Source organism: Coccinella septempunctata, chromosome 4 (genome assembly GCF_907165205.1).
Source record: "Coccinella septempunctata chromosome 4, icCocSept1.1, whole genome shotgun sequence".
In the NCBI taxonomy this organism is placed as follows: domain Eukaryota; kingdom Metazoa; phylum Arthropoda; class Insecta; order Coleoptera; family Coccinellidae; genus Coccinella; species Coccinella septempunctata.
The window spans coordinates 18,508,365-18,529,655 of NC_058192.1; the positions used below are offsets into that span (position 1 = coordinate 18,508,365).

At 32.4% G+C, this 21,291-nt stretch overlaps 1 protein-coding gene across 14 annotated transcripts in view; it reads right to left on the minus strand.

Annotated features, from left to right (window-relative positions):
• The window catches only part of LOC123312038 (antichymotrypsin-2-like), a 32,453-nt gene extending 17,922 nt beyond the window's left edge, over window positions 1-14,531 (minus strand). For 11 of the 14 annotated variants that reach the window (XM_044896216.1, XM_044896227.1, XM_044896217.1 and 8 more), the window contains exons 1-3: window positions 4,333-4,393; window positions 3,087-3,979; window positions 2,871-3,012 (exon numbers count right to left, since the gene is read on the minus strand). In XM_044896216.1, coding sequence (XP_044752151.1) covers window positions 2,871-3,012; window positions 3,087-3,979; window positions 4,333-4,378 — 1,081 coding nt within the window. In that variant the 5' untranslated portion in view covers window positions 4,379-4,393. Of the gene's footprint in view, window positions 1-1,995; window positions 2,330-2,870; window positions 3,013-3,086; window positions 3,980-4,026; window positions 4,174-4,332; window positions 4,394-14,372 lie in introns of those variants that run through there. The other 3 variants (XM_044896219.1, XM_044896218.1, XM_044896228.1) reach the window with 3 other exon arrangements.
• Between the last annotated feature and the right edge of the window lie 6,760 nt (window positions 14,532-21,291).

Here is a 21,291-nt window from a genome sequence, read left to right on the forward strand (position 1 = left end):
AATTATTTTGTTGAACAGCATTTGGTGTGATTTTTGAATTAAGAAAAGTTTTTTAGTCCCATCGAGCTCGATAAATATAAGATTGTTTAGTCCATCCGTCTGTAGGCCAAAAGCAACTTTTCATCAGTTTTTTTCTGATGAAGCGAAATTTATGAGTTTGAAAATTAATATTTTCTATTCCCGTACGTTTTCACTTATTTTTCCGAATACATTTGAGATTCGAAAGTTTCACGATCACGCACTGGTGCGGAAAAGTGTTAATGTTTCAAAAATATGTCCTAAAAAAGATAATGTTCCCAACTAATGCATAAAGCGTCTCCGCTTCCTGTCGTTCGGTCATCGGAAGTCACTTGCAGTAATCAATCCCGCATTTGTTAGATAAAATATGTTTTCTCCCCCGTCCGTTTTTATATTCTTTCCGCACTCATTTCAATGTCTCATGATATTTAAGAAACTGAATTGATTGAAGGAAAATGCTTGTCTTAACTCCGGTCAATGGTAGTCAGTGTGAGAAAATATCACTTTCTGCAATTTAACAGCTAAAATTTATGTTTCATTTCTTGCTTCCAAACAACCGGAAAATACAAAAATTGAGAAAATATGAGTGAGAGGTTGCAGATCTCCTGACCACACATCTAATCATTATGTGTTTTGATTGAGACTCCGTACACAGAATAATAATCCAATCGAAATTCGCATTCATACAGAATATGTAAAATGCATAAAATCGGACAACAAATCAAAGCACCAGCAGAGACAACAGAGTTGTTGTCTCTGGTACCAGATTCTTTAATATTTCTGTACCAACAACAATGTGATTCTATTTACATCAGTGTAACCCAAAACAAATATTCTATATCTATACCGGGTGTCCCAGAGCTTTTAGGCCAGCAAATATCTCAGTTACCTGCGGAAAAAAAAAATTGAAAAAAATACTTGTCGTAGGAGACCATACGCTCTTTCAAGCAGCATAGCAAAATCCACCCCCTGACAAACAACCCCCGAGAAACCACCCCTAACTTGTGTTTTTCAAATGGCACCCCCATGTTTGTTTGGCTTCAACTGACAGCTCTTTTTAATTCTCAATCAATGATATATCATAATATGTAGTTGTAAAGATAGTCACTCGATAAAATTGAATTCGTTAGTGGGTACTGTTAATTGGACTGATCGAATTAGTCCACATTGTAGAGACAAGAAAAAGTGGATGTTGAAAAAAAAGAGTCAATAAAATGTTAGAACTTTTTGTGCTTTGTTTTATTCCTACGGTATCTGGATGACAAATTGGTATCAGTCGTGATATTACAGCTGAGCGTATAAATTCGTATTTCATTTGTATTTTTATTTTCCATAATTCTGCATGCCATTCTAGCTACCATGATATATCATTGAATGAGAAATGAAAAAAACTGTAAGTTGAAGCACAACAATCATGGGGGTGCCATTTGAAAAACAAAAGTTAGGGGTGGTTTCTCGGGGGTTGTTTGTCAGGGGGTGGATTTTGCTATGCTGCATGAAAGAGCGTATGGTCTCCTACGACAAGTATTTTTTTCAATTTTTTTTTTCCGCAGGTAACTGAGATATCTGCTGGCCTAAAAGCTCTGGGACACCCGGCATATTCTGAAGCATTTTGTCAATTAAAGCTTGAAACCCTACGAATGAAATATCAATTTTTGTCTGTTTTCTATTACTAACCAAAACAGATTCTTCTACTTCCTGTTTTCGACTCGCAATATGTCTTTTTGAGAAGCTTCGGAAATTTTTGATTCCAACGATTCCTCACAGAATAATTCTTATTCAAGAAGATTTTGACAGAAGTAATGAAAATTTTCAAACCAAGAATACTTTGAAATTTAAAGAAATCAGGAGACAATTGCTTACTCCCCGGTAGTCAATTGCTGTTTTAGTAGAACCTACCAGTTTCTGAATAATACAGCTATTCAACCATTTTTTGTTGACGTCGCATCAAAACTCAGAGCTACATTAGACAACAAATAAGCATCACAATATTTATCGAAGATAAACAACCATATGAAAATATCAATGCACACAAGTTTGAGAAGATACAGAAACATATACAATATTACAATCGTTTTTAAGCGGCTCTCATCATTCAATAAATATCTTTTCAAATCATTCTTTTTCTCTTAGAAAATTGGAACTTAGAGTTCATCATGGATTTGATGGGGTGGTAAAGCGAATCTTCCCGAGAAAAGTATATTTTTTGAATAATCAACATTATTTTTCATATAGAGGAGCACCACGAAAGGATGGTCGGCTGAGAAGCTCTCCCTATTATACACTGCTCTTCTTTTTCTTAATACCATCCCTGAGAAACAGTATGTGTTGTTAAACATGTGTGATTTTTTTTTGACAAATATTGAAGCACAAATCTGGACCTGACTCAATTTGTAAAAGGATATTCAAGAATCCTTAATGAATTTACATTTTTCATGATATTCCAAAGCACATAAAGTTTGTTCATAATAATAAATATTATGAATCAACATAATTCTAACATACATTTAATCTCAATCCCCCTTCAGAAACGGATAAGAATATTCAAATCATCATTATACTTACTCTTTCTATAACTAATCTGGAATGATTGAGGAGTTGAACAAATATTTATCACCAATCAAAAATATGTTATACTTAAAAACCAGTTGAACGATTCAAATATCCAAAAATAGCTTGGAAACATGAAAACATGCAATGTTAAATAAAAGCAAGATAAGCTACAAGCAAGCACAATTTCTACCACTCAGGATAATATTTTTCATTATGAAGAATGACATTTCTAGATAATAAAAAGCTATATAGAAACTCAAACGATTTAAAATATACATATATATGTATGACACACTTACCTGTAGCAGCTGCTGCTTCTGCACCTTCTTCATTAACTTCAATGAAGGCTTTTTGAATTACTTTACTGACAGACAGAGCTTCCTTTCCTTCTAACATTCCACTGAAGTCAGCTGAACTATCAAAGATCTCACCAAGTCCCAACTATAATAGTATAAAATAATAGATAATTAATTAATAAATTAATTATTATTTCTATTACGAACATATACTCTTACCTTATCAAGAGCTTCATTCATATTGATTGTGGTTTCAATCTTAAACTTAGGAAGAGCCACATTCACCTCACCTTTGAAAGTACCTTCAGTAATTTTTGTCAAATCGACCTTCTCCAATTTGGCTTCCAAGTCTTTGATACCATCTCTTTCATCAGGCAAAATTATCACCATGCTGAATTCCTGATTAGTGTAAGGCATTTCAAGAATCTTAGCTTTCAGTTCATCGCTGTGCATGTATCTGAACTCACTTTGAACATGCATCATTTGGACATCAATTTTATCATTCTCATTAAGATAGAAGGGTTCAGTTCTAGTATCATCTCGGTCAAATTTGTTATGCCAAGTTCCTTTGAAATATATGGCATTTACTAATACAAGGCGAGTTAATGAATTGAGGTCACCAGGTGAAATGAGATTTTTAATTTTATTTACGGTTTTTTGTTCAACCCATTTATTGATAGTATTAGCTGCCTCTGCACTTGCGGCAAAATTGAGACATTGCACTTCTGAATTGAATTTTTCTGAAACAGCTTTTGAGAAACTTTCCTTCAATTTGGCTACATTGCTAACATAAACTTTATTAGCCATGTATAGAGTTACATTTGGTGCATTATTCAATTTACTGGAGATTTGCTGGTAACCGTTGGCTGTAGTCTCTTTATCTGGTAAAGCAAGGCTTTTCACATAAGCATCTTTAGTGGATCCTTCAGCACCAAGATAGGACATGGACAATACAGCATGTGCACTGATTGGAGAAAAGAATACATTTCCTGGGTTTTCAGCCAAAATTTTATAAAGATTGTTTGAGAATTGGCCATTAGACTGGAGGACTTGAAGTTCTGATCTATCACCCATTGTGAAAGCAACCAATGTTGAGAGAACGGTGAGAACTACTGCAAAGGAAATAATAACATATAGAATATTCAAAACCTTAAGTTACCTCAAATAGCACAACTAACTCCCCGTGACCACTTTAAGCTGAAATATATCCACAAATAGTAGTAGAGGCAAAATATAGATAAACGTATATCTATTATCGTCAGAAAAATATAAAATATTTTAATGATTCGCTGCCGCACACGTTTAACCTTGAAAAAGCGTTGCGAACGCGATAGTCACTCCATAAAAATATAAATCCAATCTAGCAAGAATCCGCCCACATATTTGGTGATCTGTTTACCAAAGAAACGTCAGATTCTTATTTCCTCCAACAAATTTATTATATATTTAAATAATGATCAGGTACCTCTACGCGAAGGAATTTTCGTATCGAAGTGGGAACTTTCGTGCATCAAAATGTATAAATCTGCGTCTTATAAAGAAGAGAATAAAAAGAATTTCAACATTTTTGTTTGTTTTCTTTCATACGTTTTCGAGGTTATCTAGATCCAGTTCTAACTTATGAACTAAAATAAAAAAAACCTACCCAGAGCAGAGACTACATGATATCAGAGACAACTCGGATGTCGGATCACAGTTTGTCTCTGATATCATAGATTCAGGTTTCAGGACCGGATTTAGGAGTGTGGTCTCTGGTCATTTGTGGAACATTGAACTCAACGAAGAACTTTATCGATTTCAGTGTTGTAGAAGAATAGGTATTCTGAGTGATTCATTAATTATTTTCAATAATATGAATTATTACGAATAAAATAATTAGCTCAACCAAAAGATTTTTCCGAAGAATACAAGAGATTCAAAATAGGTTTTCAAAGCGCTCTTAGTTTGTCGGAATTTTTTAATCTTCACAATTCTCAAAGACTTTCGTAATAATATGGCCTATTCTTAATTTATATATATGAAATTAAATGAGGAAAAATCCAATATTATTGAATATTAGAAAAAGAAAGATACTTAAGTGATGATTTTTTATAATTATTTAGAACTCTCTAGTTCTTATTATTAAATTAAACGAAATAGGCATTCTAGATATTTTTCTGTCGTAAGTATGATATATCTCATTTCAGTCATTTTTTCAAGTAATTGTTGAAATTTATGGGAAAACTGGATATCTTATTTGATGCCATAACAACAACATAATTAGGTCAACAAATAAGAAAACTACTAAAAAATATAATAAGAGCTTTGACTACCAAAAGTAGGAACAAACACACAAAATTATAAGAAATATTCAATTCGATGAGTATCATCGTGAACGCAATTTGTCATTCTTTTTCGAAAGGACTTTCTAACTTCATCGATTACAATACTTTACAATCAACAATCAAAATCTTATCAACCAGTTTTTGCATTTCATGAGAATATTGCACTATTGTCTACCGAATTACTTTAACAAATGCGATGATAGCAAAATAGGTTACACGCAAAACTCACGAGTTATAATGGATTCTGGGAAACTCATTCAATCAATTCTAATAAGTTACATTTAGACCATACCTCCATTCGAGTTGATTATTTTGGTGTTTTTCAGACATCCAAATATATGAATTGAAATTATTGGAATCGAAGAAAATAGGAATGGTATTTTTTCCATATGCGAGCTGGTGAAACAAAAGGTACTTCGCATATCGCATGGGTAAAAGATTAGGCAGGCATTTAATTTCTTTTCAAAGTTATAATGAAATTGACTTACGAATAGAAAAATAAAACGATATAGGTTCTATATTAACGATTTATAAATACTGCATCAAAAAAATTTCTCATTTCAAACACCCAGTATGGTTCTAAATAATTGTGAAAGGGTCAGTACTAACTCCGTTCTTCTTATAATATGTATTAACGGGAATTAGTTATGTGAAAGATCCCCCAATTTGCAAAAAATCTAAATATAGGTATGTATCTCACAATATCTTTACGGACAAAAAAACTTGGTATAACCTTTTGGGACACCCTGTATATTTCAGAACGATTTAAGAATGTAGCCCTAACAGGCCCAAGCAAACTTGTTTCGGAAAAAATTAGAAAATTTCATATCAGATGATCGAGTCAACGGTGGATCATCCTGTATACTATAATATACAGGGTGAATCCCTGTACACAAAGGTAACATTGGGTATTACCTGGTTCCAAAAATACCCCATATGCTGGGTCTTCAGCCATTCTTTCGGATTATACAGGGCGATTTCCAGATTCGGGTCATATATTGAAAATGCTCTAGTGAACGAACGAATGATCATAAACCCATCAAATATGGTACGTGGAAGGACTACACTAATCCCCATACAGCAGATGTAATAGTTCATCAGTTAACAGAACCGGACTCAATTTTTTTTATATTATCGGAAATCACATAGAAAATCACCCTGTACATGGAAAAGTTTATAAACTCGTTATAGTTGTTCAAACTACACTAAATTGTAATTTTTGTCAGTGCATCTGAATCTATTGAATTAATTTCAATTGATAGAAAGAGAACTGTTTAATAGCACTATTACAAAACGAAAAAATCAAATGTGAAAGATTTATGAAAGATGCTCGAAATGTCCTCCTTTCATCTCAATACATTTTCGAGCTCTGATATAAATATGATAGGTTCATTTCCTTATCACTACGGGATTACTCCTAATCTTGATACAAGCTGCTTCAATCCTTTCTTTGAGTTGTTCCTTGGAATTTATTTCAACCTTTCAAACTAATTCTCGCACGTAACCCCATAAGAAATAATCTACGGCAAGGGTGGTCCTACGGGGGGGTAAAGGGGGTAATTACCCCCCTCAGAGCCCACAACGAATTCGATTTTTTAAATTTTTCATATGAAAAAACTAAGAACAAACAATATTATAATGAAATGAAAAGGAGAGATTCCTTGTACAATTTTAAGAAAAAAAAATATGGGACTGCAAATGCTACCTAAAGATACCTACAGGCTGCGATTTGAAGTCTTAATTTGAAACTACCCCCTCAGAAAATCAGTCTAGGACCGCCCTTGATCTAGGGGCGAAAGGTCAGGCGGTCTTGCTGGCTATGAAATAGTACTCCCTCGACCTATAACACGACCATCATAGCGGTTGTGCAAGAATTCACGGACCTGCAGTTTGTAATCAGGCGGATCCCCGTCGTGTTTGGAAATAAATCCCAGGTTGGTTGTCACTCCTAATAATTCAGGTAAGGATGATTTAAAAAATCTAAATAAATTTGTGAATTCAACGTACTATCGAAAAAATGTGGCCCAATCAATTCATTATTCTTAAGACCAATATTCAATGGAAATAATTGAATAGTGAGTGGATATAACCTTATAATATAACTTCTTATACATTTAGGTATAATTTTGGCCGCTTAAAAAATTTACTATTGAAAAACCCAATCTGAAATGGGAGTCCGTCCCTGAATATTGCAATACTTGCACATCGAGTGGATCTAAGCTGATAATATTCTTCTGTGTCCCTCTTTCGATACATCCCGGTATGGTTTTTCCATGAAAATCAAGCCGTCCAAAAAATTTAGCTCCGAGTACGCATTCTCAATATTTTTTTTTCTCTGAATCTGTAGGTGTGCCACGAGATTTTACGAATCTTGTTTAGAATGTATTTAGTGTAGGTTGAATTGCCTTACAGGTTTATAAAATTTTCCATCTACAGGGTGATTTTCTATATGATTTCCGATAATATAAAAAAAATTGAGTCTGGTTCTGTAAACTGATGAACTATTACATGTGCTGTATGGGGATTAGTTTAGTCCTCCCACTCACCAAATTTGATGGGTTTGTGATCATTCGTTCGTACACTAGAGCATTTTCAAAATATGACCCAAAACAGGAAATCGCCCTGTACAATCCAAACGAGTGGCTAAAGACCTGGCATGTGGGGTATTTTTGGAATCAGCTAAGTACCCTCTACCTTTGTGTGAAATATGTACAGTTCAACAGGATTCACCCTGTATAAGATTCTTAAGTTTTATAAGTACTTTCTTTACAATTTGTATAGAAAAAAAATCAATATACATACCTAAAAGAGAACTAATTTATTTCATGGATTATTATTTGTAAAGAACATTTCGATTTTACATTTTAGGTACCTACCTATCTATACAATGTGAATCAGAAATGTCTATATTTTTGGGGATGATCAGAAAATAAGTGATGTATATTATCTCATGAACTTTCGTCTAAAACCGATTATTACGAGTGCAAAATGCTACAATCCTCGAAAAATGGCTTATGATGATCGGTTTTTCATACAATACTTCCGAAAAAGGTACCATGTTACTTTCAAATAAATATTGGCTATTGAGCTATTTTTTGGGGATACCCAGAGGCATTATTTGCGTATGCTTCTGCTTTTTTTTTCGAATTCAATGAGCATGTAAATTTTTCAAGGGGCACCTATTTTTCTGTTAGCAGTTTTTTTGGATGACTTTTCTACTAATGGTACTCTTATTGATACAAGTATTCAACAATTAACCGTTTTCCGGTAGATATATTTTTCTTTCAAAATTTTTAACTGGTGCTTACAATCCTCAGAGTGAGTCTTCTGATAATCAGTGTTTCTCAAATAACTCGAAAACGGTTAATTTATCATTTGACAAGATATATTCAGAAGTCATACTTATTTTTTCAACCAATAACTTTGAAATGAAAATGTAGAATGTAGAATCATGTGAATTGAGTTTCGATTGTTGGTACTGATTTTTTGGCATTGAAATTGAATATTTTTTTAAGTCCCTCTTATGAGGGACCTAATTTTTATTTCATTATCATGATTATTCATGAGACTGAAATAAAAATTAAGACTATGGTGATATTCGTTTTCGTGAACTGTTAGATAGGGTTGCGGCTGTATAAGAGGTTAGAGAAGAGTATTCAATTTTATTTTAAGCACAATCAGAACTCAATCAACATTTTTTTTTATGAACCATAAAATAAAAAAAACAAATATTATGGTAATATTCAATTTTTCGTGAGCTTTTCAACGAGTCCTCACATAGTATATGTTTCCGTTTGAAAAACGACGGGTTTCAGCGTTTTCATTTTGAGTTATTGATTGAAGAACTCTATATGTGTATTTAAACTACTTGACTTTCCACAATTTATATTGTGAGATGTGCTGATTATGCGAACCGAATAAAACTGCAAATTTTACACAAAGGCTAATCATTCCCAAAATCTCAAAATTATCATTTTCATTGTTTCACTCCAAATACCACGAAAAAAAGTTATGACTCCAGCGAGCTCCTACTAATAATTTCCCAGGATTTTGCACGAAATAATTATTGTAATTTTGTACAAGAAAACTTTGTGTTGTCGTGACACAAAATTCAAACTTATTTTTTTTTACTTGGCGATAAGAGCTCTAAGATGTAAAAAACAATGTTCACACTGGGTGTTCAGTTTCAATAAAAGAAAATTCTTTATCATCCTCTTCATTAGCGATCTATCTTATTGTGTAAACATTCAGCTAAAATATGCGTCACTAAGATCCAAATGAAACATAATATAAATTTACTTATACATTGAATATATGGTCGATACTGTCTGATATTTTAGTATATTCAATATCAGGGTTAGTATTTGAATAAGTAGCCCTCAATAATTCTAAATAGCACTTTCTCTTCTCCCTTTTTCAATCACTTTCGGCATTTTTGTTATATTAATTTGTTACGTCCAGTTGACATTAGCTATCACAAAAACTTAAGAAAATTATTTCATGGCCAACCGAGTGCTCTTATAAAAGCGAATAGAGTATGGGAATAGTTTGAAGAAAAAGTTTCCGTGATAAAGAAAAAATGTGCATTGTTTCCTGATGTTCGACAAAAAAAAATTGGTTTCAATTCATTTAAAAAATCACGGTCTTTGGTAATTAGCATATTCGAGATGTCAACCATACCAAGTGATTTGGATTATCAAGTTTTTCATGAAGTAAAGAGAACTGTTTTCAAGTAATTCAGGTTTAATAAAGATATATGTGATCGTCTTTCACGAGTAAAACCTTAGCAAGAAAACCGAAATTAGGCCTAGTGTAATATAAAGAATATACCTACCATCAAGAAATATGTTTTTCAAATGAACTTATTTATGCTCGAAATCACTCACACACTACACCTCAGAAAGAGGCTTTGTTGATCGCTTTTTCCTGAATAACCTTCTCTGAGCGTTATTTAGAAGCACTATAGTAAACAATTTTGTATCACCTTGCTGAAGTTATACTCTTTAGTTACATTTCCAAATTCAAACTTAAATTACTCTGTTCAATTTTAGATCATATAAGTATCTCTTTCTCAAGAAAAAGCAACAGAATAGTGTACAAAAACTAGGAACGAAAAAAAGATCCAGAAAAGTGTAGTTCACCCCTTGAATCCTCCACCCTTAGTGAATCCGAAGAATCAAAGGAGCATATTATGCAAATAGGTTACGGATTTCTGATATCCTCAAATAATAACCACCAGTTGAATATACATGCGATTCTCTAGCTTGGAATAAAGTCAGTACCTAAATCAAAGACATTTTTTTGTTGTAAATATGTATGTTCGGATAAGTCGATTAGTATTTTAAATTGCACTCTTTTTCATGTGAGAAAATTATATACAGCGTGTCTCAAATTTATTATATGACCTGATCAATAATTTTTTTAAAGGATTATCCAAATTTTTTTATGACTATATTCTTAAAAGGTACCTAAATCAATTCACACATGCGTATATCAAATTCTCATTCTTCTAGAAAGATATTTAACAAATATCAAACATTTCGAAAATGAAGGAATCTGTATCTGATTCAATCCAATTAAATAATTCAGACAGTTAAAAAATGGGATGTGCTTGTATTTGTCCATCATATTTTGTCAAAAAAGTTAAATAAAAATAGGTTAGAAACGTAGTATAATATCGAGTGAAGATTAGTGGAGATATTTTATGGTACTTTGTGACTTTGTGGCGGTAAATCAGGGTTACTTCTACTTCTTTCTTAATAAATGAAGAACTTCATTTGCAGTAGCCAATCACAATTAAAATTTAGATCTTGTGGATTTCAGTTAAGAAGAGCATTTTGTCGGATTTTTCAACGAACGTTATTTCTCACAAAATGACAAACTATTAAATATCCTCGCTAATCTTCGCTCGATATACGATCCTACTCTCCTTACGTATTTTCATTCAACTTTTTCGTTAAACAGAAATGATGAACAAACGAACTGCTTCAATTATTTCATCGAGTTGAATCAGGTTCCTCCATTCCCCGCATTTTCGAATTAGTTGATCAGTAGCGAATCCAGGGGGGCACGTGCCGGTCCCCCCCCCCCCAGACCAAAAATTCTTTCGTCGCTTGCACTGAATATTCTCATGATTTTCAAACCTTTTTCCGAAAATTTACCTCAGTGGATTCGAATAGTCCACCAAAACAAACTCGAATCTGGGAGATCTGAACCCGTCTCTGAATGCGACTACATATTTCGTTTTATATTTTCGTGTTATGACTTCTCTTATTGACCGATAACCGTTTTTTTTCACTCTATCTTGAGAACAGGAGAAGTCTAAAGATGTTCGTGCATAAAAAGTATTTTTTCAGAGAAGAATAGAAAAATGTAGGTTGGGAGGGATGGGGAATGGGGGGAGGGTTGTGCCCCCCCAAAATCGAATCCTGGATCCGCCTCTGTAGTTAATATAGAATGAAGAGTAAGGTTGTACTCATGGATTGTTAAAATTTATTTTAAAATCAACTCGACATGTTTCGCCTCATCGGCATCCTCAGGAGTTCTAGAAGATACAATTTTACGAAATAATCACAAACACTTAAAACATTATCGAACTTACTTGTCAAAAAGTTATTCCAGTTTTTCAATCATGACAGAAGGACATATAATAGTTAGTTAATGTTTTCTAAATATCTCTTCAACGACAAGGAATGAGAAATTGATATTCCGCATATGTAACTTGATATGCCTTTTAAGATGTAATAATGCACCCATTTATTACAAAGAATAGTAATACATATATCAAATTTGGGACACGGTGTCTACCATTTTGTTGCATAGAAAGATCGCGGTTCAAAATACTAATCGATTTAACCAAGCATATTTACACTAAAAAAAACTGTCTTTGATTTACTGAATTTATTCCAACTTGGCTCATACTTACTGTATTCTATTTAACAGAAACAATCAAGAATTTATCATATATACAGGGTGCTTCCGCGTCATGAGCCAGCGGTCGATTACTCTAATTCTCTTAACTTCACAAAAAAGAGTTTAAATTAAAACTTTCCTCTTTTGAAGTAGAGCATCTCCTAAAATTATTCAGAACTATACAAAGTGTTTCGTTTCTTCTGCACAGCTATCAACTTCGTTATTTTAAATGGAAAACCTTATATATTTTTACATTTTTGAATTCCCTGTTAAATTTGAATATGAGTTTGATAACACAACTATGTCTGAATTCTCAACGGTTTTGGAGAAATTCGATTTTTTATTAATATTTTGACAGTTTGAGGTACTTACTCGAATGTTTGTACCACAACAAATATATTCATAGCACGTCAATGTCCATTCCATGTATTTATGTTCTAAGGTGTCTAGTCAATAAATGGTACACTAAAAATTTTCTTTGTAAATAACCATATTATATACAGGATCCACGAAAACGTAGATCCATTATCAAAACAGGAATTCATCAAAATCTTCATTTTTTTTACATGACAATCCATATTTTTTTGTTCATTATTTAAAAAAACTAAAAAATAAAAAAAATGCTTAAATAATGAACAGAAATTCAATATGGGTTGCCGTTTTAAGAAATTAAGATTTTGATGAATTTCTGTTTTGACAATGGATCTACGTTTTCGTGGATCCTGTATATAATATGGTTATTTACAAAATTTTTATGGTATCATTTATTGACTAGACACAGTCCAAATTTGAATCAATTACATAGAATAGGGACGGAGCTATATAGTCCTTTATGTAAGTACCTCAAACTGTTAAAATAGTAATGAGAAGTCAAGTTTCTCCAAAACCTTTGAGAATTCAGACATAGTTGTGTTATCAAACTTATATTCAAATTTAACAAGGAATTCAAAAATTTTAAAATATATAGGGTGTCACATTTAAAATAACAAAGTTAATAGCTGTGTAGAAGAAACGAAACACTTTGTGTAGTTCAAAATAACTTTAGGAGATGCTCTACTTAAAAAGAGTAAAGTTTTATTTGAAACTCTTTTCTGTAAAGTTAATAGAATTAGAGTAATCGACCGCAGCCCCATGGCGCGGACACCCTGTATAAGGAAAGCCAAATATCGGTTTAGTTTTTTCATGATTGTAGCACCCTTAATAATCGATTCCTGACGTAAGTTCATTAGATAAAAAGTTCTTTTTTTGGGTTCTATCATCCCAATATTGCTCGACATTTCCATTTCCTATTCACTTTGTATACATTCACTTGGATAGGTAGGGTATTTTTGAAAGAAATTCTTCTGATAAATGTAGAAATATGTAAATTTTCTACATTGAATACATATTCATTAAATGAATAAAAATTCCTTCAATATAATCTGCTTCTTTGACAATTATTATTGGAAGGAAAAGATTCGAGAAATTGATTATAGTAGTAAGAATTAATTTACTAATTTTGATAAGTTATTTGCCCGAAAATGTTTATCTCCTAAAGATGATGATTTGCTGAATTCAATCTTCTCGAAATTCTTACGAATCATACAATGAATATGCAATCAATAATTGAGTTTGAAAAAGTTTTATTGACCTCCTGTTCAAAAAAAAAATCATCTTTATATATTTTGGAACTCAATCGCTTATAACTTCATTTAACTTCTGAATCTTTCACTAGTTTTTAAACCTAGAAAGCTAAATCCTAGGTGTTAAAAGCACTGATAATCTACCTAATAAAGAGCACTCCTTAATTCCTTGAACTCAGATCGAACGCTTATTTTTGTATTGATTTATATTCTTAAGTAAGTATCCTAAAGAGCACTTGTAGCGGATTCGTGGAGATTTTATAACATTTTGTTTTCTCTCAGTACTGTAAACAGAAATTAACGTTTCAATTCGAAAAAAAACGTGACGCTTACACTGTGACACAAAGTATAAATAAAGTAAAGGAAATAATTCAACGTATTTTCAGTCAATTCCATATTCAGTTTCAAAGGATGGTCAATAATAACGAACAAAACCCAACTGCGAGAATCCGTTTCGGAGTTTCAGGAAAAATAATAAATTGTACATTTCCATCATTGAAAATAAGAATGATATCCTCGAATTCCCACCGCGGAAATACTCGCTGTTGAGCACTTGAGAAGACCCAGTGTGGGAGACCTTAACACCTATTTCTTCAAGGTGAGATCGTTACAAGATCAAAGCGAACTTATCTCGAAAATTGACTTACTTCTGGAGCCCATGTTGATGATGTTCTTAGCCACAGATTGAAACACCAACTGACGATTTATTTTCGAAAACCGAGGACTTATTTTGATTCAAGCATCTACCATTTATGCTCGAGAGCAGAGGCGCAGTCTAGGAAAAATGCAACAATAAAATAACAAAGCATCGACTTATTTTGCAGTTATCCATGATAATAGGTATATATACTTTGAATCATTAATTTTTATTAGCGGGGTATCGCAAAACTGTGACCGAGATTGCAAAAATTACGACCGGAAAAATACAATTTCCTAGAAGTTTGCTACGCCACTGTCTATCCGAAGAGTAAATGGAAATGGTTATTATTCCTTATTAATATTTAACGATGATATGTTGAGTTATCTGCTACTTGGCAATAATCCGATGATAAGTCGACTGGAATTTCTAAGTTTCGTCCTCAATACCAAGAAGTGAAGAGGGAAAATGCAGTTTTGGATAGAGCGCATTTCCCACAATGAAGAAAAAGTTATGAAATCATTGAACCCAATTTCTAGCTAGGTAGATACTATAGTTGGAACAACGTTTCACTTTGAGGAAAGTGTATAGTAGTTTGGTATCCGATATCCGACAAACATATTTTACACTACACTCCATTCACTTTTATTTTAGCACCCGGTTGGCCATGGAAATTTGACACATTTCACTCTGTATAGTACGAAAATGTGGAGTTATGAAGCTTGTCAAAACATTTTTTGGTTTTAAATCAACGCTATGTTGCCCGTTCTACGTAAAAGTTTCTGTTATAACGTATTTTATCACGATGTCGAATCTCTTTGGAAAACATGTGACAAACATAATTGTTTATACCAACTAATTGAAGGCATACCAAATCCAATTATTTGCATGGAAAATACAAGAGATCACTATAATATCATAATATGCACTAGCTTGAGGAGAGTTAATGTTCTTTGGCTAAAGTTTGAATGCGTTACATCAGTTGTAGATTTCAAAAATATTAACCCGATGATGAAATGCATATGATGTAGTGGTTGGGAATGGGTATCTCCCGAAGGAATTAACAGATAATTACAAGAATGTTAAATTCTTCACCAAAATTCATCTTGCATCAATATAAGTAGAAGGAATTTTCAAATAAAGATGAACTTCTCCTGTGAACAAAAATTTCACATGAATAAAGAATTAACAGGAAAATTGGCCCGTATTTGTGGCTGTTCATGTTAATACATTGATATAATAATAATAATAATAACGTCCAGTTTCATAATCGAATTTAAAGTCACTTTAAGCTTAAAGCTTCCTTTAGTGTCATTTTTAGTAGGGTTAAAGGAAGCTTCAAAATTAAAGCGACTTTAGGTTTGATTATGAAACCGGCCGTTAGGTATTTATTGGTACCTTAGGACATTTACAATGTATGGGACAAATCAAATGAGAAATATAAAAATCAATTTTATGGAACTTCTACGATTACATTCATCGAAAATCCTGTAGTAAACTTTTCGCATTAATTCACTCAAACATAAAATTCTCAAATGCCACTTTTTTTGGGTCTCCCAATAGAAGGAAATTCTTTGTCATCCTCTTCATTCACAATCTTTCTGATTTTGGAAATATTCAGCTGAAATATAAGTCCATTAGATTCAAATGAAACATTATATACCTAAATTCTCTCACATTGAATATGTTCCCTGCCGGCTGACGTATTGTGGATTTTAGAATATCAGGGTATAACTGATTTCATTTCCGTCCATTTGAATGGGCGGAAATGAATTCTAAATAGCACTTTCTGAAACCCTGTATCTTTTCTCAATCACTTTCGGCATTTTCGTAATAAAAATTGATATTAGTGGTGGCAACGGCTTTATGACATTAACGACATTTCATGAGTGCCAACCTTACTCCGTTCTAGTTGAAAAAACTGGAGAAAATTATTTCATGGCCAACCGACTGCTAAAATAAATTTGAATGGAGTATAGTTGATGAGTTTATAAGAGTCCTTCATAATACATATAGGTTTTGCCGAAACTGAAAAATGATAAAATCAGCCTGCCTAAGCAAGATAAGAGGAAAACTCACTAGGGCAAGAATGCTTGTGCATCTCTTGAGTTATGAGAAGGTAAAAGTTACAAGGTACAAGTTATGGGATTGAGACATTGGAGTTCATAAGAACTCTATAACTGAGGGAAGGGCTAGTAGTAGGTGGTGTAGCTCTATGAGGGCAGATTAGACTTCAAACTGACGGTGCAGTATAACTGGAGAAGATATAATTTATATCTTGTTGCTATAATTGCTTAATTGAAACGAAGTTTTTCTTCGTTGAGAAGAATAGGATATCTGGCAACAAGGACAAATATATTATTATTGAAAGGTTCACATATAATGACCAAAGAAACATGGATTTTGTTTTAATTGATGAGTTTTTGAGGTAATATTCTCATCATTGTCATTTTTTCGTTTTTGTTTGTTTCCACCTTTGTTCCGCTCATTCTGTTCTCTATTTTATATATTATTATCCACTGAATGTTGAGTGAAAAAAGAAATGTATTTTCACACCTATGGATCTCATAAATCTCTGGGTTATAAATTCCCATTAACCCAAGCTTTCTGGTGAATTTTCTCCTCTAATACACCGAGCAATTCTGGAAAAATAGAAATGATCTCGTATCCATTGTGTGCATTACAGCTCATAAAATCTCGGGAAATGAAATTTTATGGGACACTTAATAAATAATGACCGTACCACGTTTCTAAGAGCTTGTTCCTAGATACGAGAGCATGATAACCCATTTGGCCCAAATGTCTCTATATTTTAATTTTGATCTTAAAATGGCCTCAAACGATTGGGTTTGACCACAGCGGTCTATACAAGGTGAGTCTTTGTCTCGTACAAATATTTTAACAGTAAAAAAAGAGCAAATTGGTTATTTCAATCTTTTTATTGATTTTGTTCCAGAGATTGGGACTGAAAACCCTAAAAAGTTTCAGAAAATGAAAATGCAGAATCCTCCCAGATTTAATTTGAATCGATATCAAAAAGATCATAATTATCCTTATTATTCAGACTGTGTATTTCGATATGAAATTCTTAGCAGATATCAGAGACAATACTTCCAACCTACAACAAAAAATTTCATAATTTCACAGTCTTCGCGAAATTTATATGTTAAAATTCGAAAATTGTGAAAAAGTCATGTACTTTTTATACTTAAGGTCGAAATACTAATTTCCTTACTGCTTTCCTCTATTCACAAATTTCTCTTTTCTCTTTGATTTTGAATCTCAAATTCATCCATACCCGGCTCTGATTTCAGAATATTAGAACTAGTTTTAGAGTAGATGAAGTGGTCAAATAACTTGTATGACAACTGAGTTGTAATATCATCGGGGCGTTGGCCACAATATCCGCGATCAAGGACATCGAGCACTATATGTATAAAATTCGATACTTATAAGTGATCCAGAAAATGAGGGCTGAAATCCCCATGTTATGTAGAGTTGACCTGATTATTAGGACTACCAATAAGTTTCCGCAGTTTTCCATAAAAAGGGTTATTTGTGGGAAAAACGATACACGCTGATCAATTTCTGTCTATCAGAGCTGCAACAAAGCAGTGTAACTGTCTACATTTACAAAATAGAGCCTTTTGCATCATCAGAACTTGATATAAAGTACACAAAATATTGAAATCGTTGCTAGGCTTTTAGTTTTAGAAAAATTCGTGTACATAGTGCGAATCTATTCAACAAGGATCATTATTAGTCCAGTAAATTGAAATCTCTAGTGAAATCTAGTGGAAGCTGTAAATCGTTTTAAAACCTAAGGTAGTATTTAGTATTGAAAATGAGTAATTTGAGTTTGTACCCCTCCAGGCGTTGAGCAAACTTTTGGTGATCCAAAAACCTCGAAATTTTTGGATTTCCCCCAGTTTCTCGCCTACAACTCCCGAACAAAGCATTCTAGCGAAAACCTTATAGCGAGACCTATAGAAGAGAAGGGCATTTAATTCCTCGGCGTCTGACTTTCTCAACATCAACAATGGAATAATTCATAAGGTAGTAACAGACTACCGAAAGAGGGCAATTTTTCCCATATTAGCAAAAATTTACAATTGGTCAACATTTTGTCCTTTGTATCATCCAAAGTACTAGTCCTTTCAAAAAACTGTAGGAATCAAATTTGTAAAGAATTTAATGACTATAATATATAGTTCTAAAAATATTTTGATATTAAAATATGACCAATTTGAAATATACTTATAGGCTCAATTCCAAAAAGAAATTTGGAATATCGTACATCTTGCTGACCAATATTTCTTGTATTTAGTAGTATTTTTTCAGTATTCGAAAATATTTATATGTATAATACTCAGTAAAAAGTGACGTTTCGTCAGGCCCTATCCTATTCTACCAAGTATATATATGTTTAAATACTCAATAATAATACTGAATTTATTTTTTTGAAAATGCAATGAAAAAAAGAAATCTTGGAATCTGTTTATTCTTTTTCGAAATTTGCAACTTTAAAAATATCTCTAAATCATCATATTGATAATTTTTTCTTGTTGCAATTGGAAACATCAACAAAAACAATTCATTGAATTCCACACTGCGACAAAAAAAATTAATTTTGAATAGATTGCTCGATGTGTGTCATAATTCTAACATTATGATTCTACCCAATACATCAATATGTATAGAAGTGAATTGCACTTAAAAACAAAACAACTATTGCTTTTTCAGAGTAGATATCAGTTCTATTTTTCCAATTTTTATGGAAAAATGATTAAATGTGGGAAACTGGATATTTCATGTTTCTGATGAATATGGTGAATATTTCGCCAATGAATGAACAATAATATAGGTACTATGAAAATATGTTGTTTTTGTCATCGGAAAAATGGAACAATTTCTATATCACTTTTATAGTAGGTAATCGAATGGAGTATACATTTCTTGTTTCAGTACACAGTTGATGGTTGATTATTCTGAAGTTGCCTCATGAATCACGATGAATGCTCAATATTTAGCTTTTTACCAAATGATATAAGTTAATATATACACTGATATGACTTGTTTATTGAATATACCAAAAACAGGTCAGTAGTGTCAAAATTCTGTTTTGAAAGAGATCATTCCAAATCCAATACCATTTTTATCTACACGTACCTATTGATCCACTCACGGAGCATTTTACGTATGTGCCACATTCATATCAGTAATTTTGGAAATGGAAATGGAACATCATTTGTATTTTTGTCTACTGAGCACAAAAATATAATGATATCTTATATAGCACCTACCTACTTTTACGACATCATACAATTATTAGGTAATGTTTGTTTAAATTTTGCATACCGCTGTTATTATGTAGATACATATAAAGTTCATTATATTTACGAAGCTCTTAACGAAATGGTTGAGAGGCAGCATTGAGTTGGTTGAATAGTCAAAGGTGTCAGCCAATCTGACGATCAAGGTTTCCTCCCATGAATTTTTTTCAATTCTCAGTTAGGTACTATAAAAAATTCGCCTTATACCATAAATGGTATAAGTATACAAAAAAATACCAACCACACGCAATAAAATATTGCTGAAAATGACCCTCTACCTGGCTTTTATGCTTCGAAAACAGGTTTTACATCATAAGGCAAAAATGATTCCCCGTACAAACGATTTATGGGTATGTTGGGGAATAATATCGAGAAAATATTTTCATTATGTACCATTTGAAATTTCTTACATTCCACAAATCGAAAAATGAAGATATTTTAACATGCAACATTTTGAGGCAGAAATGGAAACACCCATTGTTCTTAGGATCTGGTCATTAATATGGGTTTTTGAAGCAGTAATGAAAACAATGACTCTTTAGTAGGGTATAGTAAGTGATAAATCATCTAAAATAAAAATTTCCATTACAAATATAAATTTTAATTACCTACGTAATCGATAAGATATCAAAATCAAATACTAACCTACGAAAAAAGCATTGATGTGGTGTGATTGATATGGAAAATGGAAACCATGCAGATTTTTGATGATACATTTTTCAAACATAAATGAGTCCTGAAAAAAAAAATAGAAATTCGAATGCAATGAGTTTTTCATCTTCATAATAGAAAACACCCCATGCAACGAAAGATCTATCCATTTCTGGCACAGAAAGTTAGGCTTGACTTTAAAAAAACTAAACTTCATTCCAGCTCACGTAGAGGATTCATGACAAACCCCTCAAATATATTTGAAAAACTACATAATTTAAAATAAAAATTGACCTGTTCGAGCATTTTCCTACAAAATAGTGAAATACGTAGATATATGAATATTTTATGAGCTACTTCTTAATAGTCACTATGTATTTTGTGGGTAATGGTTGCAAATATGGAAATATCGAAGAAAGTTTTTTTTTATCAAATGAAACGAGAAATGTATTTTGTATTTTTCTAGTTATTGTAAAAGGTTCAGATAAAAAACTTTGTCAATGGTGGGAAAAACAAGAAACTTCGAATATAAAACTGTATAACCTTTGTGTGAAATTTGCAGTGATTATATTTTTATCCCTATCTCATCAACTGTTGACTGAACGCCAGAAATCCGTCAAAACTGAATGCATATTTGCAGGTTTCCGTGAACGAGACCTGATGGTAGGAATATTGTTCGAATTTCACACCTACAAAGTTCATTTAACATTCTATTGAATTCTCGACGTTATATCCATCAAGATTCAAATTTTCTTGTTCTTTAATGATTGATGATGTTTCGACCTTGTGATTATTCAAATTATTTTCACGTAATGATTTGTTGGCTATTCTAGGATATACTAGTTGGTTTAAGTAAGCTCCATCGTTAAAACCAATGATATCGCAGAACTATTTGTATAGGGTATGAAGAGGAAGACAAAAATATATTATCTTATATGTGATTCA